Source organism: Callospermophilus lateralis, chromosome 17 (genome assembly GCF_048772815.1).
Source record: "Callospermophilus lateralis isolate mCalLat2 chromosome 17, mCalLat2.hap1, whole genome shotgun sequence".
In the NCBI taxonomy this organism is placed as follows: Eukaryota; Metazoa; Chordata; class Mammalia; order Rodentia; family Sciuridae; genus Callospermophilus; species Callospermophilus lateralis.
In genome coordinates, this window is record NC_135321.1 from 19,127,185 (window position 1) to 19,154,467 (window position 27,283).

Consider the following 27,283-nt stretch of genomic DNA (forward strand, 5'->3'; position numbering starts at 1 on the left):
GGCTACTCAACATGGTCCTGAAGCTCTGGAGCCAGGGGGCCGCCTTGCACTTGGTCATTTGGGTGACTGGGCTTGTCCCACCTCCCCTCCTTCATGCCCTCCTCCCAGCCTCCTCCTAGGCCCTCCCACCCCCAGGCCAGCAACAGGCCTTGCAGAGACATCTGTGGGTCTGGAATGAAGTCGCTTTGCTCCCTCCCATGGTGAATTCTGGGCTGTGGTCCTGCTTGCTCCTTGTCTGTCAGATTGCAGTCCTGATGCTGTCAGCCATGTCTGACCAATCAGCAAACAACACCACAGGATGAAATTTAAACAATGCAGATGCTCACATCCAGGGTTATGTTGCCTGGACCACGAAGGGAGAGCAGAGGTAAGGTCAGGGTCTCCCCAGAGTGGCCTCTCCCAGCCTGCCTGGCTGCACACCTCCTGAGCTGCACTGTGCCGCTTGCACTTCAGTGTGACCATCTGCTCTGCCCTGCCTCTTTCTTCCCTGCCACTCTCCAGAACTTTCGCTTTATCGCTGTTCTTGTGACTCTGCTGCCTTCATTGATTCACTTCTCGCCCTCTTGGCTTGGTGCTGTCATTATGAATTGTTGCTGAGGTCCTTGGAAAACACCACCTCGCCCAGGTCTTCTTTGGCCATGCTTATGGCAAGGCAGGACTGCTGCGGAGCCCAGCAAACGTAGGGTTTTAGTAGGCCTTGCTAATTCTCCCTCTGCGGGACAGTGGAATTTATCTTTAAGTTGTTATGACCATGGGTTTTCTTTCTTGCCACTGAAATGAATTGTAAATTGAGCTTAAACCATCTTTTTTTGGAAACATTTTACTTTGAAAAATATACATAAATGCAGCCTAAATGAGGACGAATCAGCCCATCCTGAAGAACTTGGGGGGGTGGGGGAGGGTTGGTGTCTGTCCCCCTTCCAAGAGCTGCCGGTGTCAGCTCACTAGGTTACTGCTGGCAGAACAATGTGACCGTCATCCTCTGTTCCTCTGTTTTGAGTATTTAGTTGATCCTTTTATAACGTCGAGTGTTTACAGGGTTCTGGACTCCCTAGTCCCATCTGGAAAATATTTAAACTTCATAAGATCTATAAGACTGAAATATCACATATAATGGGATAGGCAGAAGGAAGAAAAATTAGACCCATTGCGTGTGTTTAGAATAAGTCGTTGTTTGTTCAGAAGCGGCTGCTAGAGGAATTGGAACAAATAGCTGTGTGTGGTGAATGGTTTGGTCCAGAGCTGTACATTTCACCACAGAATGAGCCTTGGTTTGTAAAACTGACATTCTGTTGTGACTTCCAAATCCAAACAAATCTCTGCAAATTTCTGCCCGATCGAGTTAATAAGAAAATATATACATGCAGAGGCGAGAGCCGTATGCTACTTGCAGTTCTGTCAGTGTCGGTGGAAACAAGAGACGGATTTTACCTACTGTATTACATTCAGCCAGCAACTGCCAGGACCTCCAGCTCAGCGGGTTTGCTTGGATTTTTTTTTTTTTTTTTCCTTCTATGTGAACAATAGGATGCAAAAAGATACCCAGACCAGGAGAGCAGCAAATACAGGATTGGGGTCACTTTTCTTCTAATTGCCTTATAATTGGGGAGTGGTTTCCCCTTTCCCACTCTCTCACTGGCAGGAGGAGAAGAAGACAGATCTGGCTTAGCAGGAATGAGCCTTCTCCAGGCCGGATGTGCCGTGGGACCAGGGGGGGTCATTCCCGGCTATAGGCCTGTGATCTGCTTCACACCTGTGCTCATTTTCCCCCATGATCAATGACCTTGTATTAACCCGGAGTGACCTTTCACCCTCGCCTGGTATCTGGGCTGAGCTCTTGGCTAGTGGACCCTGCTTTCCTTCTGATTTACAGGTGGTTACTGGAGCCCCATACACTTGTTTTTCATGGTGCGCAGTGCACTTAGCAGCCCGGCAAGACCTGCAATTTCATCCCTCTCAAGGGGACGAGAAGGGGGTGGGGAGGTGGGGGTGCAGGGAGAGAGGTTGCTGTTTGCATGTGCTTTTCTATTTTGTGGCTCATATGGTATCAATTACCATTTGATGGCAACGCCAGGCCTGAGGCCCTTTGCATGTTTGTCCTGTGAGAAAGATCTGGAAGAACCGACATATGGTTTTGATTGCTGCAATTGCAGGTTGATAGAATGAGCACAGGGGTGAGGTGGGTGGGTTTTCCTTCCGGCCCTTTCCACTCTGGGTTGCTAATGTGCTTCGCTTGTGGAACTGGTCTTTTCATCATCCCACCCCTCCCTACCTTCCCCCCCACCCAGCTCCCTACCATTTTACATTCCCTGCCCCCGCCTCCTCTGTATGTCCAAATCACCGGCAGAAACATGTGGCCCACATTAAGGACCTTCAATTAAAACAAACAAAAAAAAATTGTCCACTAGTCTAGTAAAATCCCAGAACAGGTCAGTCCAACAAAATGATCAGAAGTATACTAAAGTTAAAAAAAATGGGGGGCAGGTTCCCCCCAGAAGCTCAGGACATGTTTTTAAATGGCTATTAGTTCAGGTTGTTAAACATTGAAATGATGCTGAAAAATCTTAGTGATAGAGATTAGTGTGTGTGTGTGTGTGTATGTGTGTGCGCGCGTGTGTGTGTGTGTGTGTGTGTGTGTGTGTCTGTGTTTCATGTAACAAGATAGCTCTTGGAATTTGAGTATAAGCTGCATAGGGGCAGGAGGATGATGTGAAGAAGATCTTTGGGGTTCTATCTTCTGTTGATCTTGGGCCATAGGTGGAAAGGTGCATGTGGGGTGTGTCTCCTTTCCCTGAAGAAGAGAGATGGTGGAGACACATCTCCCATACACAGTGACTTCTCTCCTGCTGATTTTGTGACGGTAGGGGTTACCCAGGAAGTGGCTCCTCATTACTGCTGCTCAGCAGGATTGCATCTGTGATATGGTGAGGCAAGTGTTAGTAATGGAGAACACAGAGGCAAAGAGGAGAGGAACATTATGACATGTTTAATGTTGCTCATGAAAATTTTTCTTTCAAAATAACATTTTTCTATAATGCTTTCAAATTTACATGTCTTGTAATCTGGTCTACAGATGGGTAGCCCATAAGTCTGTTAATTTTTTCTCTTCAACTATTGCATTTCAATATATTACTCACAATTAGGTTATATTACTTGAAAAAAAAAAAATAACGTGGCATTTTGCAAGCAAATGTTGCAATGAACATCTCTTTTAAACTGAAAACTAGCAAACCAGGACCAAACAAAAAGTAAAAACTTGTCCCTACAAAAAGAAAAAAAAAAGTGAGATGAGTTATTGGTACCTAACCATGGAAACCTAATAGAACTATTAGACACATTTCTTCTTCATATTTGTTTCCATACTGGAGCTGATTTTTAATCCAAAAGTAGTAAAAACCTTAACTGGTTGAGAGGTGACTGTAGGTAAGACTAAAGGAAACCAACCATATTTTTACAGTGGTTCCTGACTAAGTCTTAATATTTGCCCAAGCTTGTATTTTTCCCCCAAGTCTTTCCCTTATAATATATACATGTTGCTTTTGTTAAATGATTGTGTCTCTTTTAAAAAACAGTATTGATAGTGGCTAAATTTTTTCCATTTCCTAACTTTCCTACAATTGAATCGATGTCCTCTAGGAAATATTTGAATTCAGAGCGACTACCAATCAATTAATTTACTCTAGTCACAATTGTTTTAATAGTGGCTGCTTAGGTATTTGACTTGGATTTCTTGTGCACCCATGTATAACCTCATGTCACCATTAGGTTTATTTGCTGAAGACTTGGCATTGCTATTAGCTGCTCATGCTCCTACTAGCTGCTTTTGGAGAGTGTTGTATTGGGAGTTCAATTTGTGTGCAGGTGTGTTTTTTAACATATTGCTTTCATGACATGTGTAGCATCCGTGGATCATTGCTATAAAAAACATAGTGTATGGGTTGTGAGCCTATCCTGAACATGTTGGGTCACTTACCAGCAGCTGTGCTGGAGAGATATTTGCTTTGAGAAGACTTTCTGAATCTTCCCAGCCCTGACAGCATTCTGATTTTGAAATGGGAAAATGGAAAACAGTTTTAGAGAAGAGAGCTATCTCAACCTTGAAAGGTGGCGTAGGTAGAAATCTTTCAGTGTTGGCTCAGATTAACCAGCATTCCAAATCTGCCTCCCTGCCCTGGGGACAGACACTCTGATAGGAAGTGTGGGTATATATTTGTAGGGATATACTACAGAGGCAGGAGATAGTGTTAGATACTGCCTGTGTGCTTCTTGCCCAATATTAATTCAGTTTTCAGACAGAAATTCAGGAAATCTTGCCAAGGAGGCAATCTTTTTCTTATCCACAATTCCTTAAAAAAATGAAAAAAAACAACAACTATCCATTGCTATTAATTATAAATGTTACTCTGTTTCGTGTATCTTTCAAAATGATCAAATTCATGGGAAATCGATATTGCTAAAAGATGAAAAGCCCTCCTATGAGTACTTAATATATAGTATCTTCGTGCTTATTAAGGAACAAGAAATCCTGCTTTGGTAAAAGTCTGAATTTAAGGTTTCTCAAATTAATCAACTCTGTCCTTGAAAATCCTTAAATTAAAAAAAATTATTTTTTTAAGTTTGCATTTCTTTATGAATGCAGAATTTATAAAATTATGTTATGGATTTTTCAGAATCATTTAACCACACTTAAGATGGAATTTCTTATATGAATTGATGAAGGAGAATGCCTGGAAAATTCCTAATGAATGAAAACTCATGCTTATCTTCACAGGATGCTCTTGGAGAGGCACTCAATCTCCTCCTCTCCTTCTGCCAAGATCCCTTCCCCAGATACCATGTTGCAAAATGCATTCACTGAATCTTTGAAGAGCTCACTACCTCTCTTTAGGATCTGTTCTTGTTATGCATATACTGCAAATGTTCACTTTTATGCCCACAAGGAAGACATTACTAACTTTAAGAAGGGCTTTGTCAATTAGGAGCAGGAAAACACAAAAGTCTGTCAGTATTAGAATCGTACTCAGTCTTTATGCAATCTAACTTTTGAACAAAATTTGAACCTTTGAGGAAAAAATATTGGGGATTCTGATGAGCTCCCCCTGCCTGGCTTTTTACTAGTGCAAATCATGCTTCCTGATCCTAAGGGGGGGGGGACCTCAAAGGAAAGGCTCAAGAGGCTTCTAGGACATCAAATAGCTCATACGAAACAACATTCTGATGACTTGCATGTAAATAAATCTGAAACATATGAATTAAACTTCTCTCAAAATACATATGGGTTGAAAAATACAGAGAAGTGCTGAGAAAATGTGTTTTGGGTTTTGCTGAGCCCATGACATTTGAAAAATAGTATGAGACATTGAGCAAACACAAAGCATGGCTTGACTTACCCATCCCTAATGTTAGTCTTTCAGTTCAAGGGCAAATCAGTTTACCATGTGCCTAAATATGAGCCACCTTTGGTGTGAGCACCTCTACACTTAATCACTTGCAGTTTTTTTTTTTTTTTTTCAATTAGAAGTTCACAAATAGCATCACATTTCAAGGAAATGCAAATCTTAGCATTTCCTCACCCAGTTGGTTCACGTCAGGCTATTTTAGAAAATTCTACAGATCATTTCACCTTAGGAACAGTCATTCTGATATGGCCCTCTTTGATATGACTGGCATATAACAGAAGTGTCATTAATGAGAAAACAGCCCCCAAATCAATATGGCTGATTAAATTGAAGCTTAAAACATGCACCCACAGGTATCCATGTGATGTGAGCAGTACACTCGCTTGGCAGTACAGTGGATGCCCAGTGGTACACTGCCAAGTTCAGATCATGAGCCTCTGCCCTCTTTGACTCCTGAGCTCTGAGGACTTACAAGCAGTGAATGCTTTTGTTCTCTCTCCCATACTGCACTCCAAAGAGCTAACATTAGGAATCTAAATCCTGGGACAAGTGCAGAGTCCTTAGGGCTCTCGTATCCTCTCTCCTTGATATTTGTTCCTCTGCATCTGGCTTTAAGTACAGGAGCAGAACACAGGGAATTTAAGGATCAAAAATAGCCAGAGCTCCAGGCTTCTTCCACAGACAGCAAGTCACAGACCTACACCTGCGTGCAGTCCTGGATCTGCTCTTTGGACCAGCACTGTCACCAGAGATTATCAGTTTGAAGTTACAGAAAGGCAGATTTCATGCTTCTTTTTCAGGAGGAGTTACTTTGGTGACTTAAAAAACACAACACTTTAATGCAATTTTTTCTAAGTTCATCACTCTGATGGGTGATATGAAGCTTAACAAGAAAGTTAATTCAATTAATATTTATGGAATGCCTACTATGGGCCAAGCGCTAAAGTATAACCAAACAAGGCAGATGTGAAAAAGTCAAGTAATCAGAAAACTGTCATGTAGTCTCATAATGCATTCCTGATCAGGAAACCCAGGCTGTTAAAGGTAGACCCATGAAAAGCACCTGACCCACATTTGGCCCTGAAGGAAGTGAGTTCTAAGGATGAACGGAATTAAGCTGGCAAATGCAGGAGTAGTAACTTGATGCAAGGGAGAGTAAGGCCTAGCTCATGACCCAAAAGTAGTTCAGAATGGCTGGAGCTCCCAGTGCAAACGGTAATATTAACTGATGAGACCAAAAGAATAAACAGTGGCCAAATCAAATAGTGCCTGTGTGCCCTGTTAAGGAGTTCAGATTTTATCATGAGTGGAAGGAGGAGCTTTCCAAACGGGTATGCCCAAGAGGTAATTAAATTTAAAAGTCCAGACGGATAGGAGGACCAAGAAAACATAGAGTCGCAGAAGTCAAGGAAAGCAAATCTAACTAGAAGGAGGAAACAGTCCACAGTGTCAGATGTTGCTGAGAGAGAAAAGTGTCATTTGGCTGCAGCAACAGGATCTCTTGAGCAGTTTCATTGAAGTAGTGGGTATGGAGGGTGGTAAAGAAGTGAGAACAGGCATGAAAAGATGATTTTCTATCACCATTGTCATCATTATCATGGTTGGAACATGAACATCTTATTTACCACACATAGTGATGGAAAGAAGAATGAGAAACATGCTCCCCACTCCTGAGAATTATAATGTGCTTGAAAAACAGACCACACATAAAGCTCAAGCTTAACACACACTAGGGGCAAAGGCATAGCCCAGGCCAGCCAGATAAAACAGGACATGAACACATCTGTGATGGCACAGGAGGAATTAACAAAAAAAAAAAAAAAAAAGGTCTTCTAAGTGATGAGTGCAGTTTGGGGATTGTATTCTGTTGTGGCAAAACTCTGGCCACAGAAATGGAGTGGCAGATATTAGGAATATAGCAGGTTAGAGAGATTTGCAAACCTACATGAAAGAGCTCCTTGGAAAATTTTTCACATCCAGTTCTGGACAACTGTGGAATTGCAGCATGATCTCTTTCACATCTGGGTTTTCTCCAAGTGACTTCTTCTTCCTATAAGGCCAGAGGTTCGCCCCCATGTGCAATACCCTGAGGAAACCATTCATAATTCAGAGGATGGTTTCTCTAAAGAGACACACATGAAATATACTTCTGTAAAGCTCTTCAGAACTAAAAATCTGCTGCATAAACTTTGTAAGTGAAGGAAATGATTGGTTCTTTTTTACTTTGGTTGCTTCCTGTATTCATTTAATAAATTTTGATTGGCTACCTACTGTATGTGGGCAGGCCATTCCATTGGATGTACTGTTGTAGTCTATGGGGGATAAGACCTGTATAATTCATAAAAGATATGAACTTTTAAAATAAAGTTTTGAGAAAGCTTAGCAAATGAAATACATTCCATTAAGACTAATTGAATTCATCTTTTTCTGAAAGTTTTTTGGTCCATATTTCTTCTCAACATTATACGACAAGTACACATTCCTTTTTGGACTTGTGGGAGAACAGAGCTAAATAGGTTATCTTCATATCTGGAAGTTTTCTGTTACAGCAAGTCAAGACACATCACCATGAAATGTTATTTTTAGCATCATTAGGATGCTGGGCACTCTGTGCAAATAAGAGACCTACCTTGTAAAGGTGTTTTCTCAGCATATCATCTTCTTGTCGTGGCACAGGCTGTGATCCTATGTTTTCCCAATGAATAGCATGTGGTTGAGAAAAAGGCTAAACAACCTGTCTAGGGTCAGGTCATGAGTGGTAGCATCAAATACAGAATTGTAGTCTCTTGTTCTTTAAAAGAGTCCATTAGGGACCATTATCCATAGCTGTTGAGCCCTGTAAGACATTTTGGCAAAGAGGAACATCATAGGTTCATTTTCTTGGTAGAATGAAGAACATCGAGTTGGCTAACAAAGAGAACATGAGTAACTGTGGTGAAGGCAGTTTATATTTCAGCCTCAACTCCTAACAATAGCTACATTATTTACCTCAGTTTTCCATCTAGCAATGATGACAAGTTCTACTGCTTGAGAAATATGGCCCATCATCTACCCTCCCACTCCTGGGATGCTGTTTCTCTGTAAATTGGGTCTCACTGGTGTTTCTTGTTAGGCACAGCAACTACATTGTGAGGTTCCTTCTACATGTTACTTTGTTTTGTTTAGTGGAGGTGAAATTTAAATAATATAAAATTCACCATTATGAAGTGAACAGTTCAGTGGCGCTTGGTAATTTGCAGTGTTGAGCAACTACCACCACATCTGTCTGATTCCAAGACATGTTCAGCACCCGAAGGGAAACTTCCTTCCCACTAAGCAGGTCTCTCCTATCTCCCAGCCACTGTGTTTTCTCAACCTTCAATGTTAATGTTATACACACAAACATGTTTATGCACACTATATGCAAACATATACATCCATTTCTTTCTGTCATCTGTTGATTAGGAAATGACAGAAGACCTGACATTTTCTAATATAAAGAAAGGACTTTCTGTTTAAAGAGATTTTTGTTTCCAACAGGAAAAAGAAAACAGGAAATACCCTTGTTTGTTTTAACCCCTCTACATATTTCTCCAAAGTTCTCTCTAGATATTAGTTTATCAAAGAAGGCCCGGAGGTTGGGGGGGGGGGGGGCGGCAGAATTTGTCCTGAGTCTTTTATCATGTGAAACTGCTTTGTTTCTCTTGTTGTAAAAAGCATTTTCTTATTAATCTCATCAGTTTTGAGATTTTAAACTGTTTCCCTTCTCTTCCTATTAAGCAGTCATCTGGATTTACATTTCTGTTTTGAAAACTGAAAAATTTTGAATGAAGTAGTCACTTATCAAAAGTTCCATTTCTGAGAACAAAATCAAAGGGACATTCTTACCATCATTTTTTAATTGTTCGAGAAATTGTGATTGACATTTATTTATACCTTCCTTATTCCAGGGAAATATTTAATGTAGCTAGTAGTCAATCCTTATATCTTTAAGGTTAAGAAAACAGATCAAATGAAGAAAATGCCTGAAATTTAAATATTAGAAAAAGTCATTTATATTTTAAATGTGTTTGAAGACATGAGCTAACGTATTATTGCTGATATTATTGCCTTTCTTAATCAATTCCTCTCCTTTAAGAAAAAAATTTTAATAACCCTATCCTAATGGGATAATTCCCTTTCCATTTCATTTGCACATACCATTTATACAATATACTCCTCACATTCATATATTTCATTTTGCTTATTGTACAACTTAAATCTCGCTGCCCTTGTTTTTTTTTTTTTTTTTTTAATAAAAATGTGCTAAGGCACCTGGCCTTGAGCTACCTAGAAGCTCTCTTATGAGTTAAATCAGTGAAATATTGCTTGTTGATTTTACCTAAAAGTTTCTGTGGACATAGGGGAAGGAATGGGCATTTGGTTGGGCAACAAGCATAGATTGGACATAGATGTTGACAATTTGCATACTTACTATTTTTTTTTTCCATTTCAATCTGTGCCACAGAGTCATACATTTGGTAATTATTTCATGCTTTTGTTTTCAGTTGAAAGTACTTAGGGCCATATGTTTTGACAGAAAAAAAGATAATTCATACTTTTTTCAGCTTTCTGAAAGGGGAGATGGGGCAATAATTTTGCAGCATGCCATGGCAGAAATTCCTGTTCAGAACTTCACCAGATTGGAAACTCACTGTTCATAACAACTCTCTTGGTAAGCAGAAGAGGAAGGCATCTGTTTGAAGCACCCAGAGTCAAGTCTGGTGCTTTATAGAACAGGATTGAGTTCATTTATAACTTAGCATCAGCACATACCATTTGCTGATATGAAAAGTTGAACTCCACATTCCTTAGGCTGCAGGTGATTTGAGAGATATTTCCATCCAGCAGTGCCACTTCTGACCTGGGGTTTGGAGTGAAAAGACCTAGAATGCACCCCTGGCCTCATCCAGCCCTGTGACTACGGGGAAAGGAAGGACTTAACCCTCTCCCATCTCATTTTTCTTAACGTACAAGGTGGGTGGGATGGTTGACTACTTGGATAGGTAACTACCTCAAAGTGATATTTTTAAAAAACCAGTCTTTGTGATTTAACCCTTTATATTGATCAGTCATAGAACTTTATCAAATTTCATTTTTTTGTTTTTGTGTTTTGTTTTGTTTTGTTTTGGGTATCAGGAGCACTTAGTCATCGAGCCACATCCCCACCTTTTTTTGTATTCTACTTAGAGACAGGGTCTCACTGAGTTGTTTCGGGCCTCTCTAAGTTGCTGAAGCGGGCCTTGAACTCAAGATCCTCCTGCCTCAGCTTCTGGGCCTCTGGGATTACAGATGTGCACCACTAGCTTCAAATTTCGTTTTTTTTTTTTTTCAGTAAGGTCCAAGAATGTAGAGAGCAGAGCCACTTTTATGACTAGTTTGTTCCAGTGTTCATATCTTTTCAGTATTTCTTAGCATCTCGGGCTCATCGTGCTTTCTCTTTTGTATGTTTTTATTGATATGATATAATTATGCGTAATAGTGGGATATTTGTCATTACATTCTTGCATGTGTACACAATGCTTTTTCCTTCTTTGGTCTCTTCTCTAAAGGGACTTTCTGCACAACTTTCTTCAGGATGCCTCTTGCTTCTGGGGAAGGCATGGGCGCCTAGGAATGATGGCTCTGGCTGTTTGTGCCTGCTCTACACACACAGTAGTCAGGACTCTTGGGATGGGAGAAACAGAAATAGTACATCTAGGATGGCACAAGGTCAAGCTAGAGAGTAATTAGCATCTTTCTTTTGCACTGTTTCCCTTCTGTAACACGGTCGGGTTCCCTCATACCTTCTGCACTTTCCTCTCCTTCTTTCTGAAAGCTCATTTTCGGGAGGACATCTGAGCCTGGTTGCATTGCAGTGCAGTGGCTGCCAACAAACCCTGACAACACTTCCCAAAGATGGGGGAGCAGTCAAGGTGTTTTGTCAAGTGGCTTGGTGGCCATGGAAAATTGTTCAGGTTTGCGTAGTCATGTACCTTGACTGAGGTCTGCAGCAGTGGAATTCATTTTTGTTTTTTTTTTTAACCCCATGGTGCCCAAACTTATTTGAGCTTACAACCCTTTTGCAAAATCTACCTATTAATGTGCAGTGGGGCTGTCAGCCCTAGCCTTCAGCCATCCATCTAGGGACTTGGGCTCCAAGGGAAAAGGGTTGGAGAATGGTACACTTGGAATTCTTACAGGTGGTCCATTCTGGATAATTGCCTCCGTCTTCTAAGGAAGGCTCAACCCTGAACACGTAGAGAAGTGAAGTGCTGTAAAATCTATTTTGGCAGAACAAACAAATGCTTATCTGCCTCGCATAGTTGTGATGTTGTCCTCACTCTGCCATGCACCTTGTGCGTGCTCTTTGCTCAGTCATGCTTGCATGCACTCAGTAACTGAGCCTGCTCCGTGCTGGGCCCTACATGCACATACGCCCAAGCACACCTGCACTTTTTTTTCACCATTTTTTTTAACCTTATTGTTTCTGAGACTAGCGAGCCTTAGCAGGCCCTCTTCGTGTTCACTGGATAATCGACATGGGAATGAACTTCAAGTCAATTCCTCTCTTTATGGTAGAGACATAGAAATTGTCTTTTCAGCAGGAAGACTTCGCTGCCCTCTTTGAATCGATAGAACAGGTGTCTTCCGAGGTCACAAAGCTATTTATTGTAGATACAACCAACACAATTTTGATGTTCCAGTACCTCCTAATGCAACAGTAGTTGTCCTGTAAACACAGCTAACGATGAGCTGCCAAGGGTGGGAAAAAAAAAAAAAAAAGCATTGCAATGGGAAATCATCTATTAGACATATTTGAAAGCCATGAATTTGATCTGTAAGTGTAAATAGAGATATAAATAATAATATGTGTTTAAGATTTGAGATCACTAATAAAAATAACGCATCAGGTTCTTCTCAATGTTTCCTTTAATTTCTGATGAGCATTCAATAAATAGAAGTTGGGAAACAACTTCGTTAGGTGTTTAGAACATATTAAAGAGTTGTGATGTGCTTAGCATCCACAGTCCCTTATCTCTGCCAATCCTGAGCCTGGTGATGAAGCCAGCTCCCCTGGGAATAAGTAACATAAGGAATGGAACCACGGAGAAGTCAGGATTCACCTGGACCCAATTTTGTGCAATTAAGTGTTTCAAGAGATCTCTAGCCAGGTGTAACTTAATCACTTTAAGGCACTTTCAGCTAGGGCCAAGGTACTCATGATGTTGGCAGTGGGCATTCCTGTGATATACCAGTTGAATATAATAGCAAACACACAGTGTCTGCTCACTTAGTGCCAAGAGCAAGAGAAATGCAGGTGTAAAAATAAAAAAGCATTTGGAGCCAGAGGCTAGTACACAGACGAGGCTACATTCACACTTCACTTTAATACTTCAGGTAATAATATGATGGTTTTTAATCAGCCTGGTGTTCTGGTATTTTGTCTTGTCATGAGTCTGGTTTCACCACAAAACCCCACTGCAGCTCTCAGCAGATTACTTAGCCTCTTTGTCTCTGGGACTATTAACCAAATGTATTAATACTTCTTTTTTGTACAACTTTATGACTGGAAGACAGATGAATGATTCTGCCTCTTGTGGCAGAATAACACTGTGCTGTTCTTACCAAGATCATCTTGTGTTCTTCTCTTTGGTCAAAAACCGCCTTCTCCTTTACTTGCCCTTGGCTGCTAAATGGCCAGGACCTTGGCTGCTCAATGGGACCTAGGACTCTGCAAAGCTAGGTTGGGGTAGGAGTCCATAAACAAGCAACCTGGAGACAATTCTTAAGATGCTGTTGTAGCGGTCAAAAGGTCAAGTTCTGAAACAAGAGGACATGATCTTGCATCTCAACTCTGCCACTTTATTAGCTGTGTGACTTTGAGCACCTAAGTTGTTACCTCATCTTTCTGTGCCTCATATTTCTTAGCTGTAGAATTGGGATGATAATGAAACAAAATGTAAAGTCAAAATTCATGTATGTTACAATTTGGCAAGGACAGTGTTGGGCATATCATAAATAAAATATTTGCTATTCTTATTATTGTCATCATTTTGTCCTGCCATCTCTGAACTGGGGCATGATAGGCATAGGGACAGGTCCTTTTGCTGTTGTGGAGCATGCTAAGCTTTTGTTTTCCTACATACCTCACTGGGATGGCTGTAGGAATTCAGTGAGATAATATGTGAAACTCTCCAATGGTCTGTAACTCTTAAGTATAGTGGGACGAGCCTACTGCATTTCTCCTGGTCATTTTGCTGCCTCAGGGATAACACCTTGAAAATACTTCCAATATAATGGGCCACTACCAACATGCAATATCATCATTCTATTAGTTAGCAGTACTTGGTCTCAACTGTGTAACTTGAATTCTTTTTATTCCCCTTTCTTAGTTAAAGCAGGGTCTTTTTTTTCCTCCTTCCTTGTGAATTTCTCTATATATACAAACTCATTTTTATTTAGAGTTTGAAGTCCAATTTAGAAATTAGAAAAAGTCACAATGGCTGCCTATATTAAAAAAAATAATAATAGGAAGGATACCTTGGCCTTCGCATTTGAAAAGGAGAAAGAACAGGAGATAGCTGGCCATGAAGAATGCCAGGTTTTCCCTCAGCTCCTGGTGAGCTTTTCGCCAGAATGCTCCAGCGCTAGGCCTTTCTTTCCCGTCGCGGTTTGCAGAGGCCAAGTGCACCCGTAGAGGAGCCCCGGGCTGCCGTCTGTCCATCTGTGATCTGTGGGTTTCTGGGGTCCCCACTTCTCTTCCCTCTTGCCGCTTTCTCTGGGACCCTCTTGAGTTCTTTCATTTTTGTCATTTGATCAATAAAGACACAAAAGAAGGCAAATCCAAATGTGTACGATCATCCTGCCTCTTAACATGAAAAGAAATCTGGTGGATAAGAAGTGGGGAAAACTCTTGAGAGCAATTCACTGTAGGTTTTATTTACTCACGAATGGATTATGAACTGATATTTGGAAGGGGGCAAAATTCTGTTTCTTTGTGATGCGGCGTATGGATGATTGTTTGCAGTGATTTGTGTTCTAAATATATTAATACGTGCAGGAAATTACGTGGGGGATCATATGCAGCCTCTTTTTCATATATTTTCGTGATACAACCTGGTAAATTGAAGAATTTTGCTCAACTAGTAGGTGTAATGTATGAACGTGAACATGATGAATGTATATTTTAACATGTTTAGATAGTTGTGAAATATTCTTTTTTTTTCCCCTAGACTTCCCCTAAACAGAGTTTGGGGAGTGATATTCTTCTTATTATTGTTTTAGGGCACTTAGTACTGTTGGATAATATCCCTAAAAGCTCCAAGTGGTTTAACTAGAAATAAAAACTTTACAATTTAAACTGCCTACACCTATGAAAATTTGCCATTTATGATAAATATCTGTCAACATACTGCATGCACTTGCGTTATTTCCATAGTTTCTGTTTATGTGATGATGATGCAGATTGGTTTTAACAATCCCTGGGAAGTAGAGGAAGAATCTTTCTTTAATTAATTAATATTCCTTGACTTGATAATGTATGCTGAGAATATATTAGGTGATTGATCTTTATTGCTTGAATTTGATTTTACTTTTGCGTTTTTGCTTTCTCGGCCTGGTATGTGCCTTAGAACATCATTAACTGCCTTTACACCTTTCTATTCAACTGTGTAACTTGAATTCTTTTCATTCCCCTCTCTTGCCATTTTGCTGACCATTGGAAATCTTTATATTGAGGAGTCAGGAGCCTGTACTCTGTGCATGCCCCTGGGTGAATCCTCTAACTTTTTTCCTTTGCAAAATGAGGTTGAACTTGTTTTACTTCGGAGTCTAGGAGACAGGACAGAGGGAGGCAGATATAGAAGTAGCATATAAAGAGGAAGGAGTATCTTTAAAGAACTGATTTACAGAATTAATAAAAAGAAAAAAAAAATTAGTACAAATAAAGAGAAAGTATGAAATAGAGGAACCAAATTACTGATAATGTGAAAACACACCGGAAAATGTTAAAAATCTGTTAAACTCTTTTTGTCTCAAAAAAGCCATAACTTGTCTAACTGTAATTCCCGGTAGGACCAGTAGGAACCGAGGGTGGAGTTGCAGTTCCAGAGTGTGCTACATAGTTGGGGTCACAGATATTCTCCCATGGTGTATCACTTGGCACAACTTGCAAGCATTTAAACAGATGGTTATAATAAGAAATAGACAATAGTAGATGTGACTCTAAAAATAATAAATAAAACAAAGACTCAATATCCTGTTGTTCCTTAAAATCCACAATTGTTGCACACCAGTTGTGTGCCAGATCCTAGAGATACCTAGAATTTTCCTGTCCAGTTAGCCCACCTGCAAAGTTTCTACTTTCCTAGCCAAAGAGACAACAAGTCTTAAGTGAGCTGGTATTATTGTGATATCTGTTCTGACAGTGGACTGCAAACATGCCCAGTGACTCCTCAGAGACTCTCTACTAAAGCTGTGGTGGCATTCTCTACTAATGTCCAGTACGGCAACCACTGCCTGCATGTGGCTGTTGAGCACTTGAAACACAGCCAGTGCCTAGGGGCCTGAATGTTTAAATTGGTTTCATTTTCCTTAAGTTTAATTCATATAACCACAGATTACTAAGTTTATTGGATATATTCTACTTTGTTAAAAATAATTATTAGCAATGGGTAAACCTTATAAGATATAAATATTAGTACTGTTTACTGACCATTTGACAAATGAGGAAACTGAGATTGTGGGAAATAAATTGCTTTGTTAGATCCTCACAGTGAATTGTGACAGGCGGAATTTGAACCCAGTTGTTGTGAATCCAGAGCTGGGTAATTTCTACTGTCTTGCCGAATCTTTTATCCTCTGTCTGGAGGCTGACTCTTCAAGTATATCTGCCCTTTGCTATGTGGGTCAGCCTGCAATATAGCTTTAACATGGTCACATAGAACAGTTGGTGTTCATCCCAACTTTTCTAAATGTAGAGGTATCACTGCCTTGGAACCATCCTTGCTTCTTCCTGAACAGAATGACACTCCTCATATTCTAAAAAAAATTACTATACAGTGTGCTCTGCTTTACTATATTCTACTTAGTAACTCTCTGCAAGGGTCTGAATGCCTCGATTGCAATGTTTCAGTTATTCCAATTTTCCTGGAAATTATATTCAGATGGTACTTCCAGAATCTCCAGGGGGTAGTTATGTTAAAGAATGGTAAGATTCACTGTAGATTACCATCATCATCACCCAGTCCCTCCTAGTGACACTCCTCATGACCCATGATCTGAAGACCCTTCACCCTATCCCTCAGAATACAGTTTCTCCTTTAGGAAGGAGGTTACTTAAAACAAACTGGGTTTCACCATTGACATTCCTTATGACACTTTGCTTTATTTTTATAAAATACAAAAAAAAGTATCTCTTCATATTGATTTTTAAGACTATCTTGTTTGCCTTTGAAGAGCAGGGAATTGTTTTATAATAGAAAAAAAAAACAGGTTTTGATGGCCAGATCAAATCTCCTGCCTTGTCATCTGAAAGATTCTTAATGAACTTCCTGAGTCACATTTGTCCAATTAATAAAAAACAGTAGCATGACCTTAACAGTAGTGTCTCATGTTTGTTGCATGCTTAGTATGTTCCAGGTACCATTCTAGAACCATCTGAGTTGCTTTATATATTCCACCATTTAATTCTTACAAGAACTTTGCCCAGCAGACATTGTTGTCCCCATTTTACAGGTAGGCATCTGAAGACCAGAAACGTTAAAACCAACAGGTCCAAGGTCACCTTCCTAATAAGTGGTAGGACTCACAGTCTAACCCAGGGTGGTTTATTTCACTTCTCTGCCTTGTAAATTAGAAACAACTCTATTAAAAATGTCAGCTTGTGTGATTTCTATGAAGATTAGAAATAATGTATGTGCAACGTCTACCACAAAAGCTCTTCCCCCAAGTGCCCTAAACAAATATCAACCATTTCATTTTTAAATCTCCATAAATGAGACTGAGAGGTCAAGATCATTATAATTGTGGAGGGGAAGGGGCAGGAGACACACTCCTTCATGGTTTGTATGCCTGCTTGATTTTCTACTTTTCTAATAGACTAAAGTTCTCTTTGGAAGAACTTACTACACTGTTGTTTCTCTGATGACTGGAGTAGGAAGAGTTAGGAATGTGGAATGGTACGGCTACTGCACCATGACAGTATTTGCCAAATGACAGCAAAAAATTTAATCTGTCAAGGGAAGATGTTTTTGTTTTACCTCTATCAGTTCAAGGTTTAGTGTTCTCTAGAGAACTTTGTTAAGTTCACCATTTCTGTATACATACAATTTTGTTTAAAATCCAGGATCATAAGAGGAAAGACAATGGTGCTACCATTTAATATGAAGTACCCTGTGCAGTTAGTTTTCCACGAGGCTTTTACTGAACAAATAATTCAGCAAAAGAGCTATGCCCAGTGAGCTTTGGCCGACATAGCCCATTTCCAATTGGGCAACAAAATTTCACACTTCTTCGGTTACTCTTGTAGGAAGAGTCTGAAGGCCAGTTGTCACCTTGAACTGAGCCACCTTTCTGGAAGAGAAGTTTGGGTTTTTCCTCACTTTTCATCATGGGGTCATTTCAACCTGTCGAACTAGAGTTGGGATTTTTATTTCATTTCAAATTGGACTGATTTTCTGATACTATGTATTGAAAACAAAGCCAATTGTTTGGTAATCTGTGTATAAACCCAGCAGAATAATAATGAGAACCAGATAGATCTGAGCTTTTCTTACTGAATTTAATATCACTATTAAAAACTTTATTGAAAGCTCTGCTTTGAAGTCTTTTGTTTGAGAAATTGGCAAAATCATTGAGTGAAGTAGAAATAATAAAGTAGCTCACTGGTTATCCTGGTTATTAAAAATTAAAAGATTAAAGATAGGCCAAAGTATGAACATTATAATCTCTGTGTTTACTTAAATATCATCTCTATCTCTGCCACCATCTTGAAAGAAAGTACCCATCAAATAATGGAAAATAAAGAACAGTGGATAGTGGTGTACTTTTAGCAAATTGCTCATCTTGAGCAAGTTGCTTTGACAATTCCACTATGAAGTTTTCTGGAGTTTAAAATAGACATTCGAATAAGTAAATTCATTGGTTCTGTTTACTTTCAAAAAAAAATTATAGTTCTATGCAATGTTTATCTTTATAAATAAAAATAGAGCTTACCTTAGACATAAATGTTTAGGTATAAAGATGAACAATCTATGAAGGCAAAAGCAATAACATTACCTGACCTGTAAATTATTATTAAAGAAATCAGTTATGCACAAAGTGCACATTAAGAAATGATAAACAAAGGTCCATTTCCTCTATAACAACCTTAATCCATGTCATCTAAAAAGTCTTCAGCTGGCTGTGATGCCAGAAAACCAGAAACTGCATCATGCAGTGTATGCTAACCTTTTCCACCACTTAGCTATTCTTTCCACTCAGGCAGTATTTATGAATTTGGGGTAAGTGCTCTTACTCTTAGATATTTGAGCTTGATCATAATTTATTGTCAAAGTAGACTCCTTTTAAATGACTAAAATTAATGACACATCTTCCTTCCTTCTTTCCTTCCTTCCATCCATCCATTCATCCATCCCCAAAATGTCAAGCAATTCTACCAAAATTGGAAAAGTTAGTTGAACCTTATTGGGTGTCAACAAAAAGTGTTCCCCTAATAATACTGATATTTAAGGAAAATGTAGTATAATGTTTCATTAAGGTTAAACTGTATGTTAAAAGGATTATTTTATATCGTCTTAAAATATAAGGTAACTTTTAATAGTGTAAGAGTTTATTTTCAGTTTTGTAGTAAATATATAATGATTCCTGAAATTTGGGGAATCATGTGTGGTGCATTTAGCTTGTGTTAGACCTCGCTGGCCAAACGTGTGTCGGGATAATAGCAGGTTGATAGTCATAGTGAGATTCTGCTCATTCTGGCTTTAGAGGGAGATGATTTAATTTTCAGTTCGCCCTTTTCCTAGAAGGCGATATTTCTTTCATCTTTGAGCCTTCTCTCAAGACCTCTAAATACATGTAGTCATACTTCCCAAACTGCTGTTAGGCAGTCATGTTGTTCTCCAGAAAATACTGGGACTGACTTGACAGAACTTAGGTTGTTGATTTGTTTTTGGATTCCTGCCCTACATTTTAGTCTTTGTTTCTTAAAGACACTTGAAAAATGTTTTTCCCCTTATTGTGATCACTGTGGAAATAAAAGCGAATTGCTATTTTTACATTTAGAATGGGAAGAAAATTATAAAATAAAATCTTATGAAATACGGTGCTTAAATCCCTCTATGATTTGGGGGGGGAAAAATCCTTGTTTCTAAAGGGTGAGTGGCTCTCTCCGGTTTATTTTTGTTTTGTTTAATCTCTAGGACCTCCCAATTTTCAAGGACACTGTGGGGCCTGTAGCATTCATTTGATGTATGGTTGTATGTGCATATTTTCCCACATCTGTCTCTATGGTCCTACCCTTTGTGAAACTCTAAACCCTGTATTAATGCTTAGTTTGTGATTCATGGCGTTCTGAGAGCAATTATATAATTTTTCTTTGGGTGTTTATTCGGTGTGTACTGTAAAAAAGACATGGGAATTATTTTTTGGTAACCCTGCAGTTGCCTTTTTATTGGTGAATTCCTTTTTCTTTCGCTGTGACCTGCCACTGTCACTGTAGGCTCAGTGCCAATTTTGTGAGCCACTGTCTGCTTCAAAATGGAGGCAGGAAGGTATCCATTTTCATCAGGAGGATGACAGTGTTTCAGTCTTTCCGACCATCTGGAGAGAGAAACTTTGAGAGCGAAAGAAAATGGGGATTAAAAATAAATAAGTAAACACACACAGAGAGAAAGAGGGCAGGGGGAGAGGAGAGAGAGAGTGCAAAGAAAGGCAAGGAAAGCCAGTTGATAGTTAAACTATACCTTATGAATTAACGCTCTTCTAATATGGTGTCCTGTTTGAAAGAAACATAAACAAGAAAATACACACAGGCTATTTTTATAAAAACTAGTTCCCCAAGTCTCCTGAGTATTAGTAAACGAATGGAAGTAAATGAGATTTTTGGCTCACTTTTAAAGTTTATGGTACACACAAATACAATAAGCACTAAGGAAGAGGCCCCTTCTTCCTGTGTACACTCAGATTGTTGGTGGTCTTGTCTAGATCCAGGCTTTTAAAAAATAGCCTTTTTCATGCATCTCTGCAAAAAAGCTGATACTATGGGAATTTAATAGTCCAAGATAGATTTATCGCTTTCTGTGGTCCGGATACTTCATTTGTGTTTCCCCCCTTCCCTGCCGCCATTCCCCTTCCCCCAGTGAAATTTTTAATTGAAAGTTGTGCTCTGTCTTTTCAGAGAAGCTGGATTGGGTGCATATCTTTCTGCTTTTACCTTTCATGTGCTCATGGGCCATCTGTGTTTAAAAAGCAGAGATGCTTAGACTCAGGACTACCCCAGGGGTCTTACATAGTATGTTTACAGCTCCACATGGTTGACACTATTGTGGTCTGTGACTGGAAAATCTCATACCTGGTTATTTTCTGTTCACACAAATTTACTGAACATTTCCCTCCCGCCCCCTGTATTTGAAAGGGGCAGCTTTCCTGGGGTTTTAATCGGTCTTAGACTGGATAAGGTCAGAAATTAGCATTTTGAGCCTGCTTCTTATCAAACAGTGGATGTGGAGATGCTTTGGTCAATGCAGAAAGCAACATTCATTTGGTTCTCCTTCCTCAGGTCTATGCTCCATCAGCAAGCACTGCCGACTACAATAGGGACTCGCCAGGCTACCCTTCCTCAAAGCCAGCAGCCAGCACTTTCCCTAGCTCCTTCTTCATGCAAGGTAAGGCGCTTCTGCATCCTGGGGGAATCCACAGAGCTTTCAGATGTAGTGAATGGGACAAAACAGAACACAGACAAATGGGGGGGCAAATGGAACTTCTTAGGACTGAATGACTTCAAAGTGAATTAATTAACCCAAACATTTTCTAAGACGTTTTTCTTTGAGGCTGTAACTTCTTGAGCAATCATGAGTGCAGGTGAAGGGAGTCTGCCTCACTCAGCGCTGAGGCTGCTGTTGGAATTACAAGGTGGACCATTTCAGCATTTTCACCATCCCCACACCGGTTGTGTAGTTCAAAGTGTCTCAGCTTAGTCTCTGTTTTGAGCATCCTGGATTTAGTCAGGATTAATCCTAGGAGTATTTCAACCACCTTTTAATTCCATTTAAAGGTGATGTGAACATTCAAGATGAAGTGGCCCTGTCTAAAAGTTGGAATAGTACATGGCGAAAACTCAGTCCCAACATGCTAACTCATTTTGGATGAAAGGCCCAACTTTTGAGGGGCCAGACAACAAATGCAGAAAAATGTAGCTTCATGGTCAATAAACTATATTTTTTCTTCTAGTTGTCCAGTCTATTTAATGAAAAGCAGATGGGTGTTGTGTCCCCCAGAATATATTTATTGCCCCTGTAGAACAGCTCCTTTCTGCTGCCTTGGAAAGACTAAGGTGGTTAAAATGACAGCAGCTCCTCTAAGAATGGACAGTTCAGAGGATGCAGTTCGGGGCTCCATCCCTGATTTTGCCCGTGATACTTATTTTCAAAATGTAATGATCTTGTTGCCAACTTGCACTGAATTTAGAAATATAGAGTTTACCAAGCAGCCCTGTGTGCAGAAACTTAACTTTTTTGCCTGGGTAGGAGCACTTTACTTAGAGTGTGTCTTGCTGAAGTGCCACGGGACTTCCCTCTTTATGCTACTCCAAGAAGTGCCGAGTCACAGGAAGAGAACGTAGTTGGAGCAGAATGTTCCAGGGGGACAGCATGATGTCTCACACAGATAACAGTGAACACTCTCAAAATCTTCCTGATGAAAGGGGACTTAGCTTCTTTCCCTTCAGAGTGTTCGCTTTCTTAGATTGCTAGTTCACGTGTGAGATTCCATGGAAAATCTATAAAATTGAATGAAATGGGTCTCCTGGGAATAGAGAGAATTTGCTCCACACAATAATGGATCTCATGTTCATGAGGATCCTTGATCTTCAAGATCCATCCTAGTTGAAACTCTCAAAAGAGGCACAGCAGGTTGGTCATGACAAAGGGCTTACCATTTTTAGCTACAAATAGCAGCTGCCTCTGATCAGCTCCCCTCTCTGTAAGCATGGGGGAAATTGAGCTACAGGTGCTCACAGGTGTCAGCTCAGGGATTCATCACTCCAAGGAGATTTTCATTGAGGAAAGTGTCAGATTTCTTTGATCTGCCTGAAAAGTGTCTTTTTTGAACTATGCATGTTGTAGGGGAGTCCAGGTAGATCAAAACAGGAGGTGCCTTTTCGTAGCCACCCACACAAAATGTGGGGAACAAATTTGATCTTCTGCATATGAACACCCCCCCAAAAAACAACAACAAAAAACTGAGTTGACATTTATGATGAGCACAATTAATTTGCACGCATCTAATTCTATTCTTCAAAACAACATTATGCCAAGATCATGGGATGTGATAAATATTAATTTACTGTGAAAAGCATAATTTATGTAAAATGTGTATTTATATAAGTCTGCACTGAGTAGAACATTCTGCGTTAACAATCCTGAATGCACTGCCCCCCATGCATCACACTGTCAGAATGTTTCAAAAGGCTCTTATTCAATGACATATATTCTCAATTTATTTGTCAAATGTGCCTTCTATTTAAAATGTTAGTGGTCTTCAACTTCATATTTGAATTTAGGGTGACATTTAAACTTCTGTAATCTGAGGACTCCGTCTAAAGCACATTGAATGATAACTTCTTAAAATTCCTGTGTTTTATATGACAAAATCAGGAACGGTGGCATCATGATCCTGTCTCACACCAGCTTCCTTCAATAGAGGGATGCAGTGGTACCCTGAGAATTTAGTGGTTAAAATTATGCAATTAAGGCAAAAGATATTCGGAGATTGTCTAAGGCATATTTTAAACTTACTACTGTGGCCTCTTTATTTTTAACTTTAATTTCCATCTCCTCATTAAAACTCTAAAAGTTGTCAAAATCACAGACAGGATTTTGCTTCTTGGTTCTTGAAGAAAGAAATCTACCATCTCTTCCTGTCTGTTCTGAAACTAGTCCCGTCCTGAGATTCAAACTTCTGGGTTTAAACACTCGGTGAAAATCAGCTTCATGAAATACATTATCAGATTTAACTTGCCTATTACCTAAATTTTCAAAAGGCTTTGTTAAATGTTATGGGGAAATAACCATATTTTCGAGAACCAATTCCTGCTATCCATTTAGTACCCAGCTGATTTCCTGGTCTATATCCAGCACTTAATACTTTTAGTTTAACTATTGAAAGAATAGAAACCATGTATAAGGCCAGGGAATGGAAAGAATCTGTAGGACTGTTCTTAATCTGGTGTTCACAAAAGATTAATTTCCTTGTAAAAGATATTCACATAGTTGCCATATAGTTTGAAACCTTTTTATTAATTTTTTTATTTATATATAACAGCAGAATGCGTTACAATTCTTATTACACATATAGAGCACAATTTTTCATATCTCTGGTTGTATACAAAGTATATTCATACCAATTCGTGTCTTCATACATGTACTTTGGATAATGATGTCCATCACATTCCACCATCATTTCTAACCCCCATATCTCCTCCCTTCCCCTCCCACCCCTCTGCCCTATCTAGAGTTCGTCTATTCTTCCCATGTTCCCTCTCCCTACCACGGAATGATGAGCACAGTTAATTTGCACACATCTAATTCTATTCTACATTCGGCATTTAGTTGAAAGCTCTTCTTAACTTAGAAATAATTTTGTAAAATCCAGAGGTTCTCAAAATTCTCTACAGCATCGTATTTATATGATTGTACTCTTTGAATTGCTACTAAAGGTTGAAGACAGCTGTATACCTCTATACCAATAAAAATAACCATAACCTAGAGTCCTCTTCCCTACATATCATAGTATAATTATAATACCAATTCTATTATGAATGTTACAAAAATAAAATCAAACCTTTTCAATCAGATGCTTTTTTTTTTTTTTTAATTTCATGGTAGGCTTTTAAAACTTGTAAATGTGCCAGCTCTATAATGTCTCAAGTATTTTATTTTTACCTCAAAGTTCAGGAACAATTTAATTTTGTAGTTGATTTTTATTTAAAAAAAAAAAAAGTTGGGGGCATTGGTCAGAGATTTTTAAGAAACGTTTCTTCAGCATTCATCACCTTGCCGACTTAACGTAACGCTGCTGTAGAAGCATGCTCTTTTACAGTTGAGCTCTTACTAAGAGCACTGACTTTGTCGAATGTTTCTGTTTGTTGGATAATGCAGAGCCACTCGGGGTGGGGAAAATCATGATGACCGTCTTCTGATGTAATTAGCTAACCAACGCCAAGATGAATGCACAACGGGCGGTCATTTTCAAGTATATGAAAAACCCCTATTCTATAAGGCAAGGCCGAAGGCCTCGGAAAAGTCATGGTTTCCTTTGTTCTTTACAGATGGCCATCACAGCAGTGACCCTTGGAGCTCCTCCAGTGGGATGAGTCAGCCTGGCTACGGAGGGATGTTGGGCAGTTCTTCTCATATTCCACAGTCCAGCAGCTACTGCAGCCTGCATCCACACGAGCGTTTGGTAAGGTGGACTTTTGCAGGGATGGGGAGAACAGGGCTCCTGTGGGGAACCCTCAGCTCTGCCTTCTCATGGGTGTGCCCAGGACTCTGCAGATAAATGCAGTTGCGCCACATTCCCATTACTCTTACTGTTGTGTGTTTTTCTGATGAAGACCTGACCGTCAGGCTACCTTTGGAAGCCCTCTAGATCCTCTTTGTCATTGTCCTCTGGTTTACTGTATTTCAATCTGTGCTTTCCTTATCATAGCCTCAGTTTCTTTGGGTAAGGACACACAATCTATTCAAGTGACAGGATTTCAGCTCTGGTTCCTTTTCCTGTTTTGGTTTCTCTGAGCTTCTCTAAGATAGTCATCAGAGGACAGGGCCACTCAGCGGACTTTGGACATAGCTTGTATGCATCACATAGGGGCATTTCCGTGTCAACTTTGACCTGCCGTGGAGCATGCAAAGGAAAGACTTTGTATTTTCCAGGTTCTCCCATCAGTAACAGGAACTACGGGGTTCCACATAGGACAGATCCCATTTTTCTACATTTCTGGCTTTGTTTGTTTTTTGTTTTTTTTTTTTTTCCATATACCTCAGTCTGCCGTGGATACTGCTCTGCTATACTCCAGGTAGAAAGTCCTGGGCCATAAGATGTTAAGTCTGTCATTACTGAAAGTTTCCACTCTGTCCATGGTCTATACTCTCATCCCTCCTAAAAAGAAATCTATTTATCCTAAGGAAGCAACTCAAATGACTGTTTATAGACTGAAAAATTACCACAGTCCAGAATCCACTTAGGAATTTAAATCTACCATTAAGTGAAACAGAAGAGTCTTGGTTATGAATTGGTTTGGGGGTACAAATCAGATGGGGCTCAAGTCCCTTGTGCAGTGATTTAGTGTTTAAAAAATGTCTGGACCTCAAATCTACCAATGCCAAAGGACATGGCCAGTCCTGGTGCAAGTGGTACTTGAATTTCTGTCTCAGTTTGCACATTTTGTTCTCATGTCCACATTTATGATTTTTCCTCCGATTTTTGTGGTCTTTCCTCTTTTGTTTAACTGCTTCACAGAGCGAAAGGGGGTCTTACATTCTACTCTCACAACCCTAAAGACTCTAGAAGTTTATACTTCTGATATCCTTGGATGTGCATATTTAATTAGTCCTAGGGATGGAGGCATCACATGGTCAATTAGCCTGTGCATTCCTGAGGGGCCAATGGTAGAGAAGGAATTGGCCTTTGTGTCTCATCTCCCAAGTTCAAGTGTGTAAATCACAAACTATCTCACATTTTAGCCCATTTTCAGTAAAGAGCAGATGATTGACTTTCAAATTTCCTCTTCTCCCACCTCCTACATAGAGGTATTGGAGTGAAAACTTATAGAAATATCAACTATTATTATACTAGAATTTCTTTTGGATAACATTTTTACTTCTCCACCATCATTTTCCACTTCTCTAGGAACACTCATGAGCAAACCTAGCAAAGTTTTGATTACAAATAAAAGTTGGGAGCCCTCTCCTTGTATGTTGGAATTTCTATCTTCTGAAAAAGACGTCTATTTGATGCTGATTTCCTTCTTTCCTGTAATTTTTTTTTTCATTTCCTGTCATTCTCTAGAATTTTGCAGTAGGTGATTTCATTTTAAAATCCAGGTAACTCCATGGTGTGGGGAGGGGTATCTTTAAAATATGCTTACACACACAAAAAGTGTAATTTCAAAATAGAAAACTACGAAAACGTTTTAGTGACCCCAAACAATATTACCCACCAGGAAGAAAGATCATTTTGAAGAAACAACCCTAAAGACTGCATAAGAAGTCAATTTTGCAATGTCACTTGTCCATCACAGAGTACCAGGTTTTCCTTCTTAATCTGATTAGCTAGCAGATTTCAGAGAGTAGGGTTTTGTCTTAAAGAGTAAATGAATAAAGTTTATGGGAAGATATTTTACTGAGTTTCCCCACTGAGAGTGGAGCTGTTGAATTATATACTAGTTGTCATTGTAATTTCAGTATTTAACCATAGGAAAGTCTCTTGGTGAAGTGACTTAAAGAATCTGATGCTGACTGAGAATAATTTGAATCTACCGTGGCAGTCAGTGTCTTTTCACTTGAAAATAGAAATAGTTCCTTATGATTTTAGTCTGTAGCATTTGCCTAGTCTCATTCTGAATAAAGGGATGGTGGAAGAAAGAGAACTTTCTCTGGATTATGTTG

The 27,283-nt window shown here is 39.5% G+C and overlaps 1 protein-coding gene across 17 annotated transcripts in view; it reads left to right on the forward strand.

Moving 5' to 3' along the window:
- Nucleotides 1-27,283, forward strand: part of Tcf4 (transcription factor 4) — a 343,890-nt gene that overhangs the window by 270,523 nt on the left and 46,084 nt on the right. For all 17 annotated transcript variants that reach the window (XM_076837111.1, XM_076837105.1, XM_076837108.1 and 14 more), the window contains 2 exons: nucleotides 21,178-21,283; nucleotides 24,946-25,079. In XM_076837111.1, the coding sequence (XP_076693226.1) occupies nucleotides 21,178-21,283; nucleotides 24,946-25,079 (240 nt within the window). The remainder of the gene's footprint in view (nucleotides 1-21,177; nucleotides 21,284-24,945; nucleotides 25,080-27,283) is intronic.